General features: G+C 39.5%; 1 protein-coding gene across 1 annotated transcript; it reads left to right on the forward strand.

Moving 5' to 3' along the window:
• Positions 1-8,256: 8,256 nt before the first annotated feature.
• LOC107801591 (snakin-2-like) lies at positions 8,257-9,130 on the forward strand. Its single transcript, XM_016624936.2, has 3 exons — positions 8,257-8,462; positions 8,553-8,604; positions 8,761-9,130. Exons 1-3 carry the CDS (start codon positions 8,385-8,387, stop codon positions 8,940-8,942), a joined length of 312 nt encoding a protein of 103 aa, XP_016480422.1. The 5' UTR covers positions 8,257-8,384; the 3' UTR covers positions 8,943-9,130.
• The last annotated feature ends 12,070 nt before the right edge of the window (positions 9,131-21,200 follow it).

A 21,200-nucleotide genomic window follows, 5' to 3' on the forward strand; every position in this document is an offset into this window, starting at 1 on the left:
GTTGAACATATATCGTTCAACCCAATCTTACTCTGAATAGCCAATTTCATAAAGAATCACTCGAGACTTGCATAATTTACATGAATATCGTGGGATTCAATTCTAAGAGAAGATTTTAGCCAACATACCTCACTTGAGCTTCCTTACACTCTAAAACGTTCCGTAATTCTTAGCAACTTCAATCTATTTTAGAAATATAACAAATTGAATCAAAATTAGGAAGATGATCATGGTTCTAGCTCACTCGAGCATTTTATCAAACACTAGGTGTGCATAAGGTTTCAATGTCCTTTTAATGAAGGACTTCATCATCCCACAACCCAATCTTTACCATATTTAGCTCAACAATCTTCCTACACCCTTTGATAACACATGCATGTAAATAAACAACACTCATGCCCAGAAATTTATCTTGCTAGATACCTATAACGACCTGGCCGGTCGTTTCGAGAGTTATAACCCTATTTTCCCTATTCCTACTTCTTTTTGTGTTATTCAGCTATATTATATTATATCGGGTTAGTTGGTTCGAGTCCGGAAGGAACTCGGGGTGAAATGAGACACTTAGTCTCATAATTGAAAATTTTAAGTTAGAAAAGTGGACCGGATATGGACCTATATGTAAACGACCTCGGATTTGAATTTTTGATGATTCCAATAGCTCTGTATGGTGATTTTGGGCTTAGGAGCATGTCCGGAATATTATTTGGAAGTCCGTAGAGGAATTAGGCTTGAAATGCCGAAAGTTTTATTTTTGAGAAGATTGACCGGGGGTTGACTTTTTGATATCGGGGTCGGAATCTGATTCTAAAAATTGGAATACCTCTGTTATGTCATTTAGGACTTGTGTGCAAAATTTGAGGTCAATCGGACGTGATTTGATAGGTTCCGGAGTTGTTTGTAGAAATTAGAAATTTCAAAGTTCATTAGGCTTGAATTGGGGTGTAATTCATGGTTTTAGCATTGTTTGAGGTGATTTGAGGATTCGACTAAGTTCGTATGATGTTTTAGGACTTGTTGGTATATTTGGTTGAGGTCCCGAGGGCCTCGGGTGAGTTTCGGATGGTTAACGGATCAAAAATTGAACTAGAACAGCTGCTGCAATTTCCTTCTGTTGGAAATTGCTTCTGCCCAGAAATCGAGCCCAGATCGAGCTCAGGGTTGAGGGCCACGATCGAAGCCCAGATCGAGGGCCACGATCAAAGCCATGATCGAGCACAGGGTCGAGGGCCACGATCGAAGCCCAGATCGAGCACAGAGTCGAGGGCCACGATCGAAGGTACGATCGAGCTCCGGATCGAGAACCAGGATCGAGGGGCAGGACCGAGGACCAAGATAGAGGACCTCGATCTAAGGCCAAGATCGAGGGCCAAGATCAAAGCAGAACCGAGGATTCTGGGTAGAATTATAAAAATAGGGACTTCGTCCAATTTGCCATTTTGACAAATTGGAGCTTGGGGAGAGGCGATTTTTGATATATTTTCAAGGAAAACTTGAGGTAAATCCCTTGTGATCATTTCTACTCCATAATATTGAATTATCATCGAGTACTCCGACTAGATTTCATGATTTAGAGGTGTAAATTAGAGATTGAAACTTAGAAATTTGGAAATAAGATTTGTAGATTTGAGGGTCGAGTTGAGATCGGATTTTGGTAAAATTGGTATGGGTAGACTCATGATTGGATGGGCTTTCGAATTTTGTAACTTTTTTTGGTATCCGAGATGTGGGCCCCACAGGCGAATTTTGAGCCAATTTCGGGTTTTGGTCTAATTTTGAAGCTTTTCTTGTGGAATTCATTCCATTAGCGTATATTGATGGTATAATACTTATTGTGAATAGATTTGGAGAATTTGGAGGCCGAGTCCAGAGGCAAGAGCATTGCCGGGTAGAGATTTGACCGGCTTGAAGTAAGTAACGATTGTAAATCTAGTCCTGAGGGTATGAAACCCCGAATTTTGTATCATTCTATTATTTTGAGGTGACGCACATGCTAGGTGACGGGCGTGTGGGCGTGCACTGTTGGGGATTTGTGACTTGGTCCGTCCCGTAGCAACTGTAAAGTTGCATACTTTGTTGGAACCATTTGATACTTATATGTTTTAGAAAGAATTTCAGTAAATTAGGTTGAATGCCATGTTTGGGCCTTGCGCCAATGCTGTTTGGACTCTCAGGGGCTATTTCTTATCATCCTCTCACTGTTTTCGATTGAAAATCTATACTTAGTCATGTTTATATTTGTTTATCGCATAACTCAGTTTTATGACTCTATTTTGATGCATATAAATGTTTTGGGCCGAATGCCCTGTTTTACTGGAATGCCCGAGGGCTTGATTTGTGAGGATGAGTGTGGATCGGGGCTGCCCGCCTACAGCATACTTGTGATTGAGTGAGGCCGAGGGCCTGATTGGTGAGGATGAGTGTGGATCGGGGCTGCCCGCCTGCAGCATACTCTATTATTATCGCACGTGAGTTGTCCGTGCAGATTATAGCACTTGGGCTGAAGGAGCCCCTCCGGAGTCTGTACACACCCCCAGTGAGCGCAGGTACCTACTGAGTGCGAGTGCCGAGTGACTGGGAGGCAAGAGTGATTGTGAGGTATACTCGAGTGGCAAGAGTGATTGTGAGGTATGCCCGAGTGGCACGAGTGACTGTGAAGTCTACCCGAGTGGCTGTTTATGATTTCATCATTTTTGCTCACGTTTGCATTGGGCCTTTATTTGTAAAACTATTGGAAAAATAAAAATGATTTTTATTGGAACTGGGTTTAAACGAGATGTCTGATTCAAATCCTGATTTGTAAGAGCATGTGGTATTTTACTGAGATTTCCTGATATGAACGTTATATACTTTATTGCTCGTCACTGCTGCTCAGTCTTTATTTATTGTTGTTACTTACTGAGTTGGCGTACTCACGTTACTCCATGCACCTTGTGTGCAGATCCAGGTGTGGCTGGACACGATAGCGGTTATTGAGTGTTCTGGTTGTAGATTTTCTTGGGGAAAGCAAGGTAGCTGTTTGGCGATCGCAGCCCCTGCTATTCTCACTCTTATCTTCCTCTAGTAGTATTTAGCTATTTTTTCAGGCTGAGTTAGCCTTGATATTGTTAGACAGATTATAGTAGATGCTCATGACTAGTGACACCCCGATGTCGGGCTTTTCTTTTCCGCACTTCTGTTTTTCTTTGATTTGAACTCTTTAAATGGAGGTTTTTATGTTAAATAACCTTGAAATTATCTTTGAAATGAAAATATCGTTTTGTTTTGGAAATGAGTCGGCTTGCCTAGTTCCACGATAGGCGCCATCACGACAGGGGGTTACTTTTGGATCGTGACATTACCCATTTTCAGAAAATTTCGAAATTAGGGTTTAGGGTGTAGAATCTTACCTCTAGGATGAAGACCTAGTAAGCTTCCCTTCTTAATCTTCCAAAACTTGAGCAAGAATTGAAGAAAAATTATGGAAGAACACCTTCTCACTCTAGGGCACTCTCTCTCACTCTAAAATATTAGATTATGTCTCAAAAATGGCCCAAAGAGTGTATTTAACGAAATAGGGTCAGGTTTTAAAAATCCAAAAATGGAGCTCCGGAACAAGGTATGCGATCGCATAACCAATATGCGGACCACATATCGGTCGCATATTTGGTTACAAAATAGCCAAAAGAACTGCCTGTGTATGTGGTCACTATGCAGTCGTATAATGCACCGCATAATAGTTATGCGGTTGCATAGTCGACTGCATAGTTGCTTCCAAATGACCCAATCAACTGCCTAACTCTGCGGCCATTATGCGGTCCGCAGAGTGGTTCTGCGGTCTCATAATGGACCGCAGAAATGCACTTTTCCACCGAAAATTTTCCTTTACTTTTCGGTGCATTGTTCAACCCAAAAAGTTCGAGCCGCGCGAAAGCCTAGTTCGGTACCATGTAACATTATTTTCTTTACAAACTTTACCGGGCTTTACACTTAAGTACTTCGAAATTTTTCGGGGTGTTACATGTTTGCTGTTGTACGGAGATTTCAAGGTACATCTGCCGCGTCCATAGACCTCGGAGTCCCCCTCTATTCTCTCCTATGACATTTACCTTCCGTACATCTTTTGTTAGCCTCTGGTGTATAGAGATACTAGTTTCCTTCTATAGCTTGTGACTTACGATATTCCGGGTTTTGGGAAGACTATGTATTATAGAGTATTGGTTATTGTACATGGCGAGCGGCATTATTACTAGTTATTCAGTTATTTGTTGTTGTTAGTTGCCAAGTTTTACTTTCGATTTTGTTATATTTCTACAATTTGTTAGGCTTACCTAGTCGTAGAGACTAGGTGTCGTCACAACGTTATACGAAGGGAGTTTGGGTCATGACAATGTCACGACCCCAAAGCCCGACATGTCGTGATGGCGCCTATCGTGGTACCAAGCAAGCCGATGTTTCACACATACCAACATTTTTAAATCCCAAATATAAGAAAATAGGTTTAAATAAGTAAAAAATTCGTAAAGACTGAATATAAACATCGTAACTCAGTACAAAATTCTCCCAAAAGATCCGGGTGTCACGGAGTACATGAGCATCTACATAACCACACGGTCTAACCAATGGAACACTGTCTAGGAAAGTAGAACAGTATAAACAAGGCTAAAAGATAAAGGAGGAGAGTCAAGGTCTGCGGACGCCAAGGCAGTTATCTCGATGATCTCCGAACTGATGAAACGCCAGGAATCAGCAACCGCCGTGCCCGAAAATACCTGGATCTGTACACGAAGTGCATGGTGTAGCGTAAGTACAACCAACTCAATAAGTAACAAGTCTAACATGTGGTCTGAAAGCAGTGACGAGCTCAAACAATACAGTAAAGATACAGAGTTTAATAATACAGAAAAGTAGGCATGCTTCTATATTCAGCAATTAAGTTTAGTACAAATAAAATTTGTCAAGTGTGACTGATAAGAAGAGTATGACGTCTTTATAGCTACGTTCCAATGTGAATATCGTATCTGATGAAACACTGTGAAATCCCCAAGTACTCACACTCTTAGAGCACTCAATCTGCCCGTCTTAATTCTCGCTCGTCACGCTCAGTCACTGAGCACTGTACGATACCTGTTGCGACGTGCAACCTGATCCACATATAGCCATAAGGCCTATTACGGCTCGCAACCCGATCCACATATATATAGCCATAAGGCTTGTTGCGGCGTGCAACCCGATCCACATATATATAGCCATAAGGCTTGTTGCAGCGTGCAACCCGATCCACATATATATAGCCATAAGGCTTGTTGTGGCACACACACACACACACACACACACACACACACACACACAGCAAGGCACTAAGGCCCCAACTCAGTCACCAATCTCTCCAGTCTCTCGGGCTCAAAACGCTCATACTAAGCAGCTCTAATCAATGATACAAGATGTGACAATATACGATACCAGAGACTGAGATATGACACATAATGATGAATCTAATTGAGTATACAACAGCAATTAAACAAATAACTCAACAGCAAAGAACGGCCATTGTGGGTCCCAATAGTACCAGCATATAGCCTAAACATGATTTCTAGCATGAATCACAGCTCAAGTACTCTAACACATAGAGTACAACAAAAATGTTCAGATAAAATAGCTACGCGGTTCTAGGGAATCGACTAAATCACAATTTCTACGGTGCACGCCCACACGCTCGTCACCTAGCATGCGCGTCACCTCAACATCAATCACATAGCATGTAATTCAGGGTTTCATACCCTCAGAACCAAGCTTAGAAGTGCTACTTACCTCAAATTGTGCAAAACTCTACTCCAACAAGCCCTTGCCTCGCGAAACGACCTCTGAATGCCTCGAATCTAGCCACAATCAGTTCGATATAATCAACATGAGCTAAAAGAATCAATTCCATAAGAAAATACTAAGTTCTTAATCAAAATTCAAAAAGTCAACTCAAAGGTAGGCCCCGAGCCCACATCTCCAAATCCAATAAAAGTCACAAAATCCGGAAGCCCATTCAACCACGAGTCCAACCATACTCAATTTACCAAAATCCAACACCAAATCGTCACTTAAATCCCTAAATTAAACTCTCCAAATCCCTAGCCTCAACCTCCAAAATTACACCTCAAAAATACACAAACTAGGTGGGAAATTCAATGGGGAAACATAATTATTGAATAAAAATAACCACAAGTGTCTTACCTCAAGAATCCCTTTGAAATCCCTTTCATGCATCGCCTAAGCCGAGCTTGAAATGTCCAAAAATGATGAAAATCACGGAACTCTCGATTTTAATACAATGTGCGGCCTTTTCGCTTCTTTGGATCACTTAACCACAGGCCCTCTTTCGCTTCTGCGACACTTCCTCCGCATATGCGCTCTCGCAGGTGCGAAAATTTCATCGCACTTGCGCACAGACCCCCAGCTGGCCAACTCCGCTTCTGTGCCAAACACGCTGCATCTGTGACCATGCAGGTGCGAAAATCCCCTTGCACCTGTGATCACTGCACTCCCCTTCCCAGGCCGCTTCTGCGCTCCCCTACGAGCTCGCACTTGCGAATCAAAATTTCACAGGTGCGATTGCACCAGAGCTGGTGCTTCAGCAATCTTTCAAATCCCAAATTCGATTCATTAAGCATCTAAAACCAACCCGAGGCCCAGGGACCTCAACCAACTATACCAACAAGTCTTAAAACACGATACGAATTTAGTCGAGCCTTCAAATCACATCAAACAATACTAAAATCACGAATCGCGCATCTATTCAAGCCTAATGAACTTTTGAACTTCTAACTTCCACATTCGATGTCGAAACATATCAAATCGCGTCCGATTGACCTTAAATTTTGCACACATAACACCACGGACCTACTCCAACTCCCGGAACCCCAATCCGAGCCCGGTAACCATAAAGTCCACTCTCGGTCAAACTTCTAAACTTTTAATTTTCGCCATTTCAAGCCTAATTCAACTACGGACCTCCAAATCACTATCCGGACCTAAGTCCAAAATCACCCAACGGAGCTAACGGAACCATCGAAACTCCAATTCGGAGCCATTTCCACACAAGCCAACATTCGGTCAATATTTTCAACATATGCTTCCAATCTTGAGACTAAGTATCTCAACTCATTCCGAAACCTCTCCGGACCCTAACCAGCTACCTCGGCAAGTCACATAGCAACTATTAAGCATAAAACGAACATTAAATAGAAAAACAAGACTATAACTCTCAAAACGACCGACCGAATTGTTACGTATAACTCGACTTCAACATTTCCCTACAAAGACAGGGGACAATGTTTTGAAACCGACAAAAAGAAAAGGTAGATATTTAACTTTAAGTCATGATGTTGTTTAAAACTTAGTGATTACTATTGCCTTTGGTCTAGGTTCCGTATCTCCGTAACATATTTGTCAAAATAAATAAAACCAGTGTCAGACAATTTGCCAACGAATAGTCAGACAAGACTTCAGCTAAGGACTTATTATATCACAAAATTTTAAGCGATCTAAGTGAATAAATATGTCATTTAGCAAAATTTATGAGCTTATAATAATAATTTAGTGCAAACTTGGGAGATTCTATCGTATAATATATGCTTGTAATCTAAGATCACAGTATCGGATCTTACTGGTGTCCAGCTAATGTTTTTTTTCTAAGACTAGTATTCCAAGGAAACTCTTTTTCCAAAACTCTAGTACACTGTGAAGTTAGGCTGGCAATGCGACCTTCTTAGCTACTTCCCATTTCTTGCCAGCATCATCACTGGGACAAGTAGGTATGTTCCCGCCGTTGCCATATTGAGTAGAGTTTAAGTTTTAGTTACTCAAAAAAAAGATTTACACAACCAAAGTACTAATTTATAAGTGGCGAGTACAGGGGTGAACTACTCATTCAGTGTTTTGACTAGTGTTTAGACTTAAGGCTTCAAGCAAACTATATAGGACTGTTTTCTATATATACGTGCACTTATATATTTAAAATTTTTGTGATAACGGGTTCTAGTGACCCCTCTTTTCCAAGAACAAATCCGCCTCTGATGTTATTTTTACGTAAGTCTTTTAACTAATACAGTAGCATAGTAAGTAAATCATCTCCGAGCATAATTATTGCAGTTATTTACAATCTAATAAAAATAATAAATAACTTACTATTGCTATAGTCTATAGCTAGTTAAACTAATATAGTAGCATAATACTTTTACATTGTCCGTGTATTGTTTTAAATCCTATACGGCTATACCCCAAGAAAGAATACGGTGGGGTGCTTTCTTTACTTGTGCTATAAATTCATGATACATCACTCTTCTTTTTGCTTCACTTCCAAGCTCAGTTAATCCGAGCTCTCAGTTTTCTCCTTCGTTCTTTGTTACTGAAAAATGGTATTCCAAAAAGCATTTGCTGCTTTGCTAATTGCCTCCTTTATGCTTCTCCATTTCACTAATGCCCTTCAAAAGGTTCTTCAATTTTAAATCTCAAATAGCAAAATCATGTTGTTAACTCTTTCATCTTGAAATAACATTGGATTTTGTAATGTTTTGGCGCAGGTTGACTACAGCAAGCCACCAGCACCAGCCCCTCAAGTTTCACAGCCACTAAGTAATCTGACATTTACATTTTCCCCCCACAACAAATTAAGAAATAATTACTCCTACTAAGGAGTATAATGTTTTTTTTTATGTATCTAGTGTCTATAGTTTTTTTAATTTCTCATGTGATTCCTCTTTTCTTTTTGTTGGGGTACTGGTTAAACAGATTGCACCGGAGCCTGTGAATATAGGTGCAGCGAATCGTCTCGGCCAAATCTATGCAACAGAGCTTGTGGAAGCTGCTGCCATAGATGTCATTGCGTACCACCAGGGACTTCTGGCAATTATGAAGCTTGTCCTTGCTATTTCAACCTTACTACTCATAACAACACTCGCAAATGTCCTTAAAATTTATCAGCTTAATTATAATGTTCTTCTACTTTGTCCTCAAAAAGGGACTCCATTTTCAAAAGCAAGTGTAGCTTTAAGCTTATTAGATGGTTTTATGTCCAAATAAACAAGCCAGCTGTTCATTTGAAATTCAATTCATTTGTTCTCTCTGTGTACGAGGTTTGTAATGCAAATTTGATTTTCTATTTCTATTGACTAGTTGTTCCACCTGTTGTGCATAGTATGGATCATTCGTTGAGAGATTCCTTTGTTTTTGAATTATCTTGGCTGATATTATTAGAAGTAAAACAATAATACATAGAGGGAATTAGGTTTGAACATTCCTAGATCTAGTTTATTAATTCTACATGTGAGATGTGATTAGGATAGAGCCTCGATAATGTAAATTCTGGAAAAAGGAGCACACAACTTTCATTCTTTTTGCTATTGAAAATAACACTTCTTATTCCCAATTTATATAGCACCGTTTAATTAGCCAGGAAGTTTATAAGGAACTTGGTTAGATAGCATAGAATTCTTCTTAATTTGTCAACTAAATTAATATGGTGTTAAAATAAAGATACTGACGCACATATCTGCCAAATGAGTCATATTTAATTGAGAACTGATCTCTAATCAGTATTGAATAACTTTTTCAACGTATGTTTTCATAAACATCCACGTGGGATGCTATCTTCTTCGTTACTCAAAAACAAACAAGGCCGATCGTCATGATTGACTTTGAATGGACCTCTAATTGATGTTAATAATGTGTTTGAGGTGCCACTGTTTTGATCCTCTCTTATGATTTCCATTTTGATAAATCAGTATTCTCAATATTAGTGGGAGAAAATAAGTAATTGCAAAAAGAAATAGATTTGAATGAATTATCACTATCTCATTTATAACCTCGAATAAATCAATGTGAACACGAGGTTCAAAAAATAATTTATTTGCAAAATATTACAAATCAACTGTCAGATGCATTCACTAACCTATCAAGGGTGACTAAGTCACATATTCCAGCTGCTAATGCTTCTATTCGAATTGATGTCCCGATTGGACAATCTATAAATACAAATGAGTCTAAGCGCCTTTATAAAATCCTAGAAAGCGAAAAGGAGCAAATGATCTAGGAGATCATAATATGGAGGCAATTGATTTGCACTCCAACTAGTATGAGTCCGGAACCTAAATGTGGTCTTTTTAGACTCAAATAACCGAAATGAGTGGAAAAAAAAATAATGTGACCAAACTATATATAGCACCCTTTTAAAGGGCGTTATACATGAAGTTGATTAGACTAGCAGGTATAGCGCCTTTATAAACAGCGTTATACATATTTCGACCCCCCCGGATTGGGCATTGGCTTATTTAAAGGCGTTAAGGATTTTGCAAAAATTCATTCAGAAATATTCTCAACTCCTATTAAATTTTTCTTCTTGTTAAATTCTCAAGCATTTTGTCATAATGTCTGAAGAGCGAAAAGTAAGGGTTTCATTATATTGAGGAGTGAGGTTGTAGTGGCGAATAACTCAGTGAGCTATAGTTTATCTCCATAGCGTCATATTAAGTTGCCACTTACAATGGAGTACGATAGACTTGTATCGTTGTTGTGTAACAAAATGAGTGTGAGCAAACGTTCGGTGAACCTTAAAGTAACAGGAAGATATCCGTATTTTGTCACTCCGCAAGGGATTGCTTCTTATGTTGAGTTTAACATCCAGGATGATGAAACTTTGAGTGATATTTTGAGGACTACGGATGAATACCGGAAATTTCTTTTGATAAAAATGTTAGAAATGTACGTGAAGGTTGAAGACGTTCGCAATAATGAGGTGGCGCAAAGCAGGGATAACCCTCAGTCATCGGGTGGTTATTCTGGAGTAGGTTTTGCCGAACAGGTTCCGGCTGAAAGAGTTTGGCCTGATTTAAACTTATCTCCACGAGCGAATGAGGAGCGAAAAAATAATTTCTCTCCTACTTTACATAATTCACAAGACGAGTGATAAACTTCAATTTTCCTTTGTGTTACGATATTTATTTTTGTTGTAATGAATTTGTATTAACACTCATATATTCCACAGTGGGTACCGACAAGATATGAATTTTACAAGTTATGAACCCACGCCTAGTTGGAATATGCGTAGTTCTGGTGTGTTGGATCATGGTGGTCCATCCGGGAGTCATCACCAACAGGATAATGTCCATCATGGGATGTCAACACATTACGACTTGTAAGTGAAGTGATATAGCTTATATGTAAAGTGTTTGACAATTTGAGTAGCTCATTATTTTGTTGTTTGTGCAGTGAAAACGAGCAAGTTAAACCTCCTGCCCTGACTCAATTGCCCGAAGATGACATATTTAATCAGGATCTGGCAGATGCACAGAGTCAGGAAGAGAACAGTGATTATGATAACAATGCCGATGAGTCCGGAGGTGACACACCCTTCCCTGATGAGGGTGGTGATGAGGAGAAAGAGAATTTTGGACCTGATTTGATGAGGGAACATAATCCACCCCCCATTAGACTAAGAGTGTACGAGTCCCAAGTGCCGTTTCATTCAAGGGAGATTCCCTACCTTGATCATTTGCCAAGTATGCCGGATGCGGATGCCCTCACAAGGGATACTGACGAAATTCGGACAGCAATGTGGGATGAGTCTAGGCCAACGGTGCTGGCAAATGGCATGCTTTTTCTGATAAAATGCGCCTAAGCAGGGCGGCGAAAATGTACAGCGTAAAAGAGTGTCGTGAGATGACGGTATGAGAGTCAACTCCGGATGTATACAAGGTTGTTTGTCGTAGATGGTTTACGAGTTGTCATTGGATGTTGCGTGCGAGCAAGAAGAAAACAGGTATGTGTTAGTTTTATTATTTTACATATTGGTTTTATAATTTTATATGTTTGTTTGTAAATTAAATAATTAATTTTTATAATTATATAAGATTTAATTATTAAATATTCACATATGGGTTTCAGGCTCGATATTTGAGGCCCAGTAGCACCAAGATATCCAGAAAAATATTGTTGTTTTCTCATTTATTTTCTTACTATCGTTGACTAGAATTGAACAGAGTTTGTATTTGATCTATCAACTATTTTGACATATTTTTGAGTATAAGAGATATTTAAATGATTAATTTCAATAACTACAGGGATACTACGCTAAAAGGCACTATATTTTACTATGCTAAAGGGGCACTATATCACTAGTCTTTAAGCAAATAAATAATCTAAATGAGATAAAAATAAAAAATATATTTAATCACAAAACATTCACGAAAATACATATATAACAGTAAAAAGTAACTTATCAACATTTTTTGGAACAAATAATAATGATATCTCAATTTTTACATATTTTTTAGCACACTAATATCTTAGTCCGGATAAAAATAACATATCAGTTTAATCGCAAAAAAAATACAAAACAACATAGAACACATTTAAAATAATTAATATGCATTTTTTATACGAGTTTCAACAAAAACTAAATCGGAATACCTCTGATTTATGTTTTTTGGAAAGTTGAAGATTTGAATCCGAAACGAGCAACCCACAACGAGAGAAGGCTTAGCTAGGATGTGGGATCAATAATCTTTACTTTTTGTGGGACGGGTGGGGTCCACTCGAGTGTTTTTGGGTCGTTAATTTAGGGGGGACCGCTGGTTTGATTAAAATGGGGGTTGGTGGGGGTTGTTTTGGTTCTGTAACGGGGGAAAGGGAAGGGACGGATATTTGAAGGGGTATAGCGTTGTTTATTAAGGCGTTATACATATAGCGCCTTAATAAACTGCACTATACATGGCAGTCTAATCAACTTCATGTATAGCGCCCTTTAAAAGGGCGCTATATATAGTTTGGTCACATTATTATTTTTTCACTCATTTCGGTCATTTGAGTCTAAAAAGATCATATTTAGGTTCCGGACTCCGATTAGTATTTGTCCAAGTGCTTTTAACCCAACGAAACCTCAACTTGTAGCTATAGCGTCATTAATCCAAACCTAGCTAGGGAACAAAGGAGGTAATGGTACCATCATCGAAACGCACATATGCACTGTTCGTCTTCATTCAATTGCATCTCCAAATTTGACGGTAAACAAGAAATAACATGATGACTCCAAAGTACAAGAGTAGATTCATTATAAAGAGTAGGTACCAATGAATAGGTTCAAAGAAATTCTTCTCATATAATATATGTTCAGAGGGAACAGCATACCATCACTACTAAAGTTAAATAGGCTTATGACCAGTTAATAGCTTTGAACCGCTGCATGATTAATTAGATTACAGCATGATGATGAATCAGAACATGATTTCTTAGAAACTGATAGGATTACCACACTGAGTTTCACATCTTTACGAGCTTGTGAATTCGTCCAGTGGAAATGCAATTTGTTTACGTCTCTATATCTCACAATTGACGTTACATTTTGCAACATTATTTGGAGGTTTGAAGAATGACGTTGGCTGTTGAGAAAGTTGTTATTATTATCATTGTCCATGGACTGATTCCAAGGTTCCAACTCAGACATACAATAATTTATCAGAAAATGCTGCAATAAAAGTAGCAGCATATGAGTGAATAGCATTCCATAATATACTTACTTTACTTATTAGTATATTGTATACTGCACAACACCCATTTGTTTGTTTAAAGGGATCTTGACCAACGAGGACTAATATCTATTTCTTATTGAACATTGATATACCTGTTCATAAAAACAAGGGTTCAAATTTAAGGATTACGTAGAAGACATTGTTAACCACATAATTCAAAATGAAAAAACGCTAGAAAAATTTGTTTGAGAAAAATTTGAAAAATTCTTTAGCTCTTCAGATAGCGAGTAAATGGGTCAAAATTATTTGGACAACAGAGTAGTGTACCCCAATCAAGAATTATGTCGACACAGATGAAAATGAAATACTGGCATAAAGGCAACTCTCAGCTTAGAAAGTATGAGAAAATATGCATGCAAACATTGTGTACGGGTAAAATCGGGGATAAAAGTTACCCCCGATTTCCCGATGAAGAAACGAAAAACAACGTGATTCGACGCTGGCTCGAGTAAGGCCGAGGGTGACCGCAGATCGGAGCCTAGGGGTGGATGAATGATATGTCAGGGATCGAGCATGGACAAACATGGGAAGAATCAAGCTCGAGCGAAATGAAGGATCGAGTGTAGAGGAAAATGGTTAAAGAGGACCAATGAGGAGCCGAAATATCCGTCATCAACCGGATATTACGGCACGAATCACGCCTGATATTAACTGCGGATCATGTTTTCTTGGGATAAAAGGAAGGAAAGAAATTTTACCTTATTTAAACTTGTATTAGGGTTAAACCTCCTCTTCAAGTTGTTCATTCATTCAGTTGCAACCGAGCTCCATTCCGAGGGCTCGATTGGAATCGGTCTTTAGCATTCAAATCTAATGTCATGCTTGATTATTTCGGCACATTTGGTTTGATCGTTTTGTTTTACTTTAATTCAATAACTTGTTGTTCTTTGACCATTCGTATTAAATCGAAATCACGTGTCCTTTAAACCGCGTACAAATTTAATTGTTATCTATTTTAAGGGTAAAGAGTTTGGCGCCCACTGTAGGGCTAAGGATAATAGTGGTGATTTAATACGAATCTTTATACCACACTCCATTTTACACTTGCTCTTTGAATTTTGATTTCAAGATTATTCAATATGTCAAATTCACAATCTGCTCACTTGAGTGTTGACGCCGAGTCGAGGCCACCACAGTGAAAATAATAATGTGGTGCCAAGCAACGGCATACCCCTTGTCGACCCTAATGGCGTTCCAATCGTTGACTCAGTCGATGCCAATTCACAGGTTGCTATCAACATCAACCTACCGACTGACCTGATAATAGCATTCACAGGACACCCCGTCCATCCGCTCGCGAGACAGCCGAAGGGGGAGGTGACGAAGTCAGCTTATGTTTGATTTTTGAGATGTTACAAGCTCACCAAGTTGCAATAACACAATTGCAGAGTCAAAATCACGCACACAACGCGGCCGAACCCGAACGGGTTTTAGAGGATACTCGGAGAGAAGAACAGATTTTCACATAACTCGACGGGACCGGACCCGGGGAAACTTCCGAGGTGATGAAAATTCTCGAAGCGCTGACAGAACGAGTGGAATCGAGCGAAAAATAAATAGAGGCAAATGACAATAAGATGGAAACTTACAATTCGAGGGTCGATCGGATCCCGGAAGTACCCCCGATATTTAAGGGACCAAAAAGTTCATTCAGCAACCTTTGCCCCCGAGTGCGGCACCAAAGCCAATTCTGAAAAGGCTCCGCATGCCCGATATTCCCAAATACAATGGGACCACAAATCCAAACGAGCATGTGACCTCCTACACGTGTGCAATAAAAGTCAACGACCTCGAGGATGACGAGATCGAGTCGGTGTTGCTGATGAAATTTGGGGAAACCTTATCCAAGGGAGTAATGATATGGTACAATAACTTACCTCCAAATTCTATTGATTCGTTTGATATGCTTGCAGATGCCTTGGTTAAATCCCATGCCAGCTATATCAAAGTTTAGACGAGGAAATTAGACATGTTAAAAGTCAAGCAAAGGGATAACGAGATGCTTAGGGTATTCGTGTTGAGATTCCATATGGAACGGATGTACCTACCCCCAGTTGTAGACGATTAGGCCGTTCAAGCATTCACTCAGGGACTCAACCCTCGAAGTTCGGTTGCGTCTCAATAATTGAAGCAAAACTTGGTAGAGTACCCAGCGGTTACCTGGGCCGATGTCCATAATAGGTACAAGTCAAAGATCAGAGTCGAGGACGATCAACTAGGGGCTCCATCGAGGTCGGTTTATCCTAATAGGGCAAACAACAAGCCTAAAAGAATAGTGGATCAGGAGTCGAGGCCACTTTGAGATCGATACCAGCCTTACAACTCAGATAGAAGGGGAAACAGACCCAATAGCCATCCGACCAGGAACGATAGAGAAATGATCAGGGTCCAAGCAATAGAGGGTTAGCGAATGGAAACGGTTTTGACAGATCACCCGGGGTCAGAGATTCCCCGAGGCTATCGGAATATAACTTCAACGTGGATACAGCGAGTAGTGTCAGCCATCGGTTGCATCAAGGACACCAAGTGGCCAAGGACACCCCAGTCCGATCCTGCACAGGGGGATCACGATTTGATACGTAAATATCACAGTACTCACGAGCACAAAACCGAGGATTGTTGACAGTTAAGGGAAGAAGCTGCTCGTTGGTTCAACAATGGGCATCTTTAGAAATTCCTAAATGAGCGGGCCGAAAACCTTTTCAAAAACGGGGATGCCAGCAAGAAAATCGAGCATGAAGAACATCAACATGTGATTAACATGATTATTGGAGGAGTAGACGTTCCACAAGGACCAATGATAAAATGCACCAAAGTTTCTATCACAAGAGAAAAATAAACTAGAGATTATATCCCGGAAGGAGATATCCCTTTTAGTAATAAGGACGCCGAGGGCATTATTCAACCTCACAATGATGCACTGGTAATATATGTGCTTATTAATAAATCTCGAGTTAAGAGTGTATTAAATGATCCAGGTTGTTTGGCCAACATCATTTAATAGATAGTCGTGGAACAACTAGGGCTATTGGATCAGATCATACCAGCGGTTTGAGTATTAAACGGGTTTAGTATGGCATGTGAGACAACGAAAGGTGAAATCGCCCTACCGGTCAACACAGTCGGAACCACCCAGGAGATGAAGTTCTATATAATCGAAGGTGATATGAGGTACAACGCCTTGTTCGAGAGACCATGGGTCCACTACATGAGGGCGGTACCGTCGACCTTTCATCGAACGTTAAAATATTTTACTCCTGGTGGAATCAAAATGGTCTACGGGGAACAACCGGCCGCAAAAGAGATATTCTTGTCGAGGAAGAGATCCCGGTACTGGCGATCACGACATCAAAAGGTAAGGGACTGATCACCAAATAGAAATTACATGTCTCGACCCCAACCGAGCCAGAAAAATAAGAGGAACGTCTAACGGATGAGGAAGATGACTTCGGGGTCCCGAGATCCTTTGTAACACCTGATGACACCGATGCCACCAAGTCAACGATCGAGGAACTAGAATAGATCATATTGTTTAAGCACCTGCCAGGCAGAAAGGTATACCTGGGCACGGGGTTAACCCTCGAGCTCAGGAAAAAACTCATTGATTTTCTGAAAGCTAATGCTGATTGTTTAGCCTGGTTCGACTTAGACATGATAGGAATCCCACCGGAGATAACTACTCAAAATTGAGCTTGGATCCAAACTTCCACCCAGTCAAACAGAAGAGGAGGCCATAGTCCAAAGTCAAGCACTCATTCATCAAAGATGAGGTATCTAAACTCTTAAAAAATAGGTTCCATGTGGGAAGTCCAACACCCGGAGTGGATAGCTAACGTAGTCCTCGTACATAAAAAGGGAAAAAACTTAGAATGTGTGTATATTATAAGGACTTGAATAAGGCATGCCCAAAGGACTCGTTTCCTTTGCCTAAGATCGACCGAATGATCGATGCGACGGCAGGGCACGAGACGCTGAGCTTTCTCGACACCTATTCTGGGTACAACCAAATACGGATGGACCCAGGTGACCAACAAAAAACTTCTTTCATTACTAAGTTCGGCACTTATTGTTATAACGTGATGCCATTTGGGTTAAAAAATGCTAGTGCCACATATCAACGCCCTAGTTAACAGAATGTTCGAGGAACAAATAGGGAAATCAATAGAGGTTTATATTGATGATATATTAGTTCATACCCTTCGGAGTCGGCTCAGGCAAGTTCCTCAATTTCATAGTATCTAGCCGAGGAATAGAGATCAACCATTTTTTTCTTGAAAAAGGGCTTCGACACGTGACAACTCCTTTTTAGAATGGGAGATAGAGTGCTAAAGGAGAAGAGTCGCTACCAAACGATTTTTAAAGGTGCGTTAGGGCATCTATTATGCAAATAACTTTGTTTGACAAGTCAACACAACCAAAGATCGGGTAAGGGCTCAAGTTACCTCAAAGAGAAGGTGTTAGGCACTCCTCGAGGTCCACAACTTTGGGTCCCGGCCGAACTTAAGATTATGTGGATTATGATTAAGCTAGGTGATCAAATAAACAAAGGGAGTTCAGAAGTCACAGAACTTTATTACAACATGATTAATACAGATCTTAGTGCGAACATGGAGATACAACTATTTAGATCTAATAACAACATATAAAGAAAGAAAGGGGGGTCCTACGTTTTCTAGCCTAAAGGATCACCCCGTGCAACATTAATAATACTTTGTAACTCCCTCAAGAATGGGGTGTTACTCATATTATTCAGCGGGCACAGACTATCATCTCCTGCTACCCGATTACTATGTTAAAGTTGTTACCTAAAGCGCATTAATTCAATTATAAGTTGTACCTGATGCATCCACTACCCGTCCCATACCTATGGTCCATGAGGTATTGGACCTCTATTTTGGGAGGTTGTAGACCTCACTTAGGCTGATGAGAAATGTTAAAACTAAGCAACATACAAAAAACACATTGGACTTCAAATATGGCAAGTTTGCCTCCACACTTAAACAACAAATGTACGCGAAACAGGTTTTTCATGTTAGGCAATTCACAATTAAGGAACTTAACTCCCTATAGGCATGATTTCTAGGTGACGGACATCAAGGCACGCAAGCAGATTCGGGAACCAATGAGATTCATAGATAGGATTGCATAGGTTATCACACATTAGTTATTGAGAAGGCAAATTCCTCAATTACTAGCCATATAATTGTTGCGCCTAGGTGAGTTATGTGATAGAGGGAATGGAAATTCAGAATTACTCATACACTTGATAATGGCCTAAGTGAGTGATGAACAGTGTTTAAAGGGCATCATTACCAGTTATTAAGGCGAGTAGTGGCGTCCTATAGGCAGGATTTCTAACGATTAACAATTGAGGAGTCTGATTTTATTGTTAGACCTTATAGGCAGATTTCTCTAGGTGAAATATGCAATACCATAACAAATGATATGATTAGAGTCCTATAGGCACGATCTCTAGTAATGCGAATTACCAGGAAATTCAACAATATTTCCTACGGGCAGGTTCTCTAATCAACATATAGCTACAAAGATATTGAGACATTTGAGTTCAGGCTTTACTAATAAACAAGTAGTGCAAGTGTGTGTGTTTCCTTAATGGCATGCTTTCTACAATGTACATAGAGAATGAACAACATAAGGCAAGGCATCATTCAATCCTATAGACATGTTTTATACCCATCATACGTTAATATTAAAATCTACCCCATCCCCTTTTACTAACACCCCAATCGCTTATACAAAGTTTATTATTACAGACCCAAATTAATAATAAAGTAGTAATATTACATAGAAATAGACAGGCCTATAGGAGGCCCGAATAGAATAACTAAATACTTAGCCTTACTGGGCCTTCAAAACTTCTGGCATAGCAGACTTAGACCTTCAACGAAGAACCACACAATTGCAGGTCCATAGGGGAGTTCAGACCCCTTTCAATGAGCCATAACACCAAATATTGCATCACTTGGAGCAACCAACATAGAATATAGAATATGATAGGGAAGTAGAGCATTAGGGATAGTTTGGAGGTTAAGAGGAGTGACTAGGGCCGAGCCCCTAGTGTGTCAGAGTTCACAAGGGCCTCAATTGGACCCTGAGCAGTGCTCTCACTAGGGAAGCCAACAGAGAACCTAGGTAGCCTTGGCTTTCAGCCGGCTAAGAATAGGAATTCAGAATACCAAAGCAACAAGTAAAGAGAATGGACAGAAATTCCCAGAGTGATCATACAGCATAACTGGTCAAGTAGACCAGCAAAATTCAGTAGCAAAGCATCACATAGACAAACATCATAGGTAAAGGAAAATAAGTTTACAGACATACCTAGATTGCACTAGTTGACATTTAAGGGCTTAAATTAAGTCAAGTCTAACCTAAGGCCATATCAATACATGGACATAATGGAGGTATACAAATATTGATTATCACAGAATGGAGAAAGTAGCAAGTGAACCAAGGCATACTGAAAAAGCATGTTAACCTAAGAACAAGGTCCTAGTTAGTTGAAATAGAATATTTGCCTTTAGAAAATCAGGGTAGCAAGACACAAGTTTAAAACAGATTTTTGGGCAGTATTACAAAAAGTACTCCAACATACACAAGACTTTGTAAAAGTTTATTCAAGTAAAAGTTAGGGCATTATCTAAATACAATAGGCAGAAACAATATACAACTACAATATTGAAGTTCAAAATTAACATGTAAAGATGTTACAGGGTGCAGAACTAGTCTTAGGAGATAGGGAATTGCAAAGTGCAAAGCATAGTGAGTCATGACATGAACAGTACATTACTCCCATGCACCAATTAACACAGAATGACATCAAGTTGAACACCATCATAGTTGAACCAAAATTCAGATACATGTGCAGAAAGAAGGGAAGAAAGCAAACATTATGAGAATTTAAACACTAACCAGTAGCAGAATTAAAAGAGTGCAGAGTGTAATAGAAAAAACCCCAAAATCCCCGATGCTTTAGAGTTCGCAAGAGACTCGAAAATGAGCTCCGGGCAGTGCTTGCACCAGAGGAGGTTATTCAATAATTTCAGAGTGTTTTAAGGTAACAGTGAATGAGTGAGAGAGTAGTGAAAACCAGTAGCCGAAATTAGGGTTCAGAAATTTCTCCCCTAAGGGGTTTCATGAGAGGGGTTTACATAGTGTAGAAATCAACCAAGTAAACATGGAAAACAAATTATTCAAACACAAATAAGGAAAGATATACTAGAATCGATTTTTTAGGGCGTGAACAAAAGGGTTCAGTAAATCAATAGGGAATAACAATTATCACGCAAATAATACTAAAAATAAAGGAATATAGAAGATTAAACAGAGAATAAGGAAAATATCATACCAAAAATCATTTAAAGTCAGATTTAGGGCAAAATAAAGTAGAAAATAGGGAAACATGGCAGATTAAACAGAAATAAGGAAAAGAATAGTCAAACTCAGAAAAGGAAAAGTATCAGTCAAGAATAAGTAAGGAACAGGGAAAAAATTCAAAACCTAGTTCGAAAAGAAGCATAGATAGTCGAAGATCTCGCTGAATCGGACCATATAGAGTGCATATAGACGAAATATCGTCTAAATCTCATAGATTGAAGGCGGTGGAATCCCGTTTGGGTACTGGTACTG

Source organism: Nicotiana tabacum, chromosome 17, assembly GCF_000715075.1.
Source record: "Nicotiana tabacum cultivar K326 chromosome 17, ASM71507v2, whole genome shotgun sequence".
In the NCBI taxonomy this organism is placed as follows: domain Eukaryota; kingdom Viridiplantae; phylum Streptophyta; class Magnoliopsida; order Solanales; family Solanaceae; genus Nicotiana; species Nicotiana tabacum.

Excerpts from the sequence above, each read along its gene's own strand:
- LOC107801591 (XM_016624936.2), top strand. The coding sequence starts at position 8,385 with ATGGTATTCCAAAAAGCATTTGCTGCTTTGCTAATTGCCTCCTTTATG. Across the intron at positions 8,463-8,552 it reads TCACTAATGCCCTTCAAAAG|GTTGACTACAGCAAGCCACC; the intron begins GTTCTTCAATTT and ends GTTTTGGCGCAG. Across the intron at positions 8,605-8,760 it reads TCAAGTTTCACAGCCACTAA|ATTGCACCGGAGCCTGTGAA; the intron begins GTAATCTGACAT and ends CTGGTTAAACAG.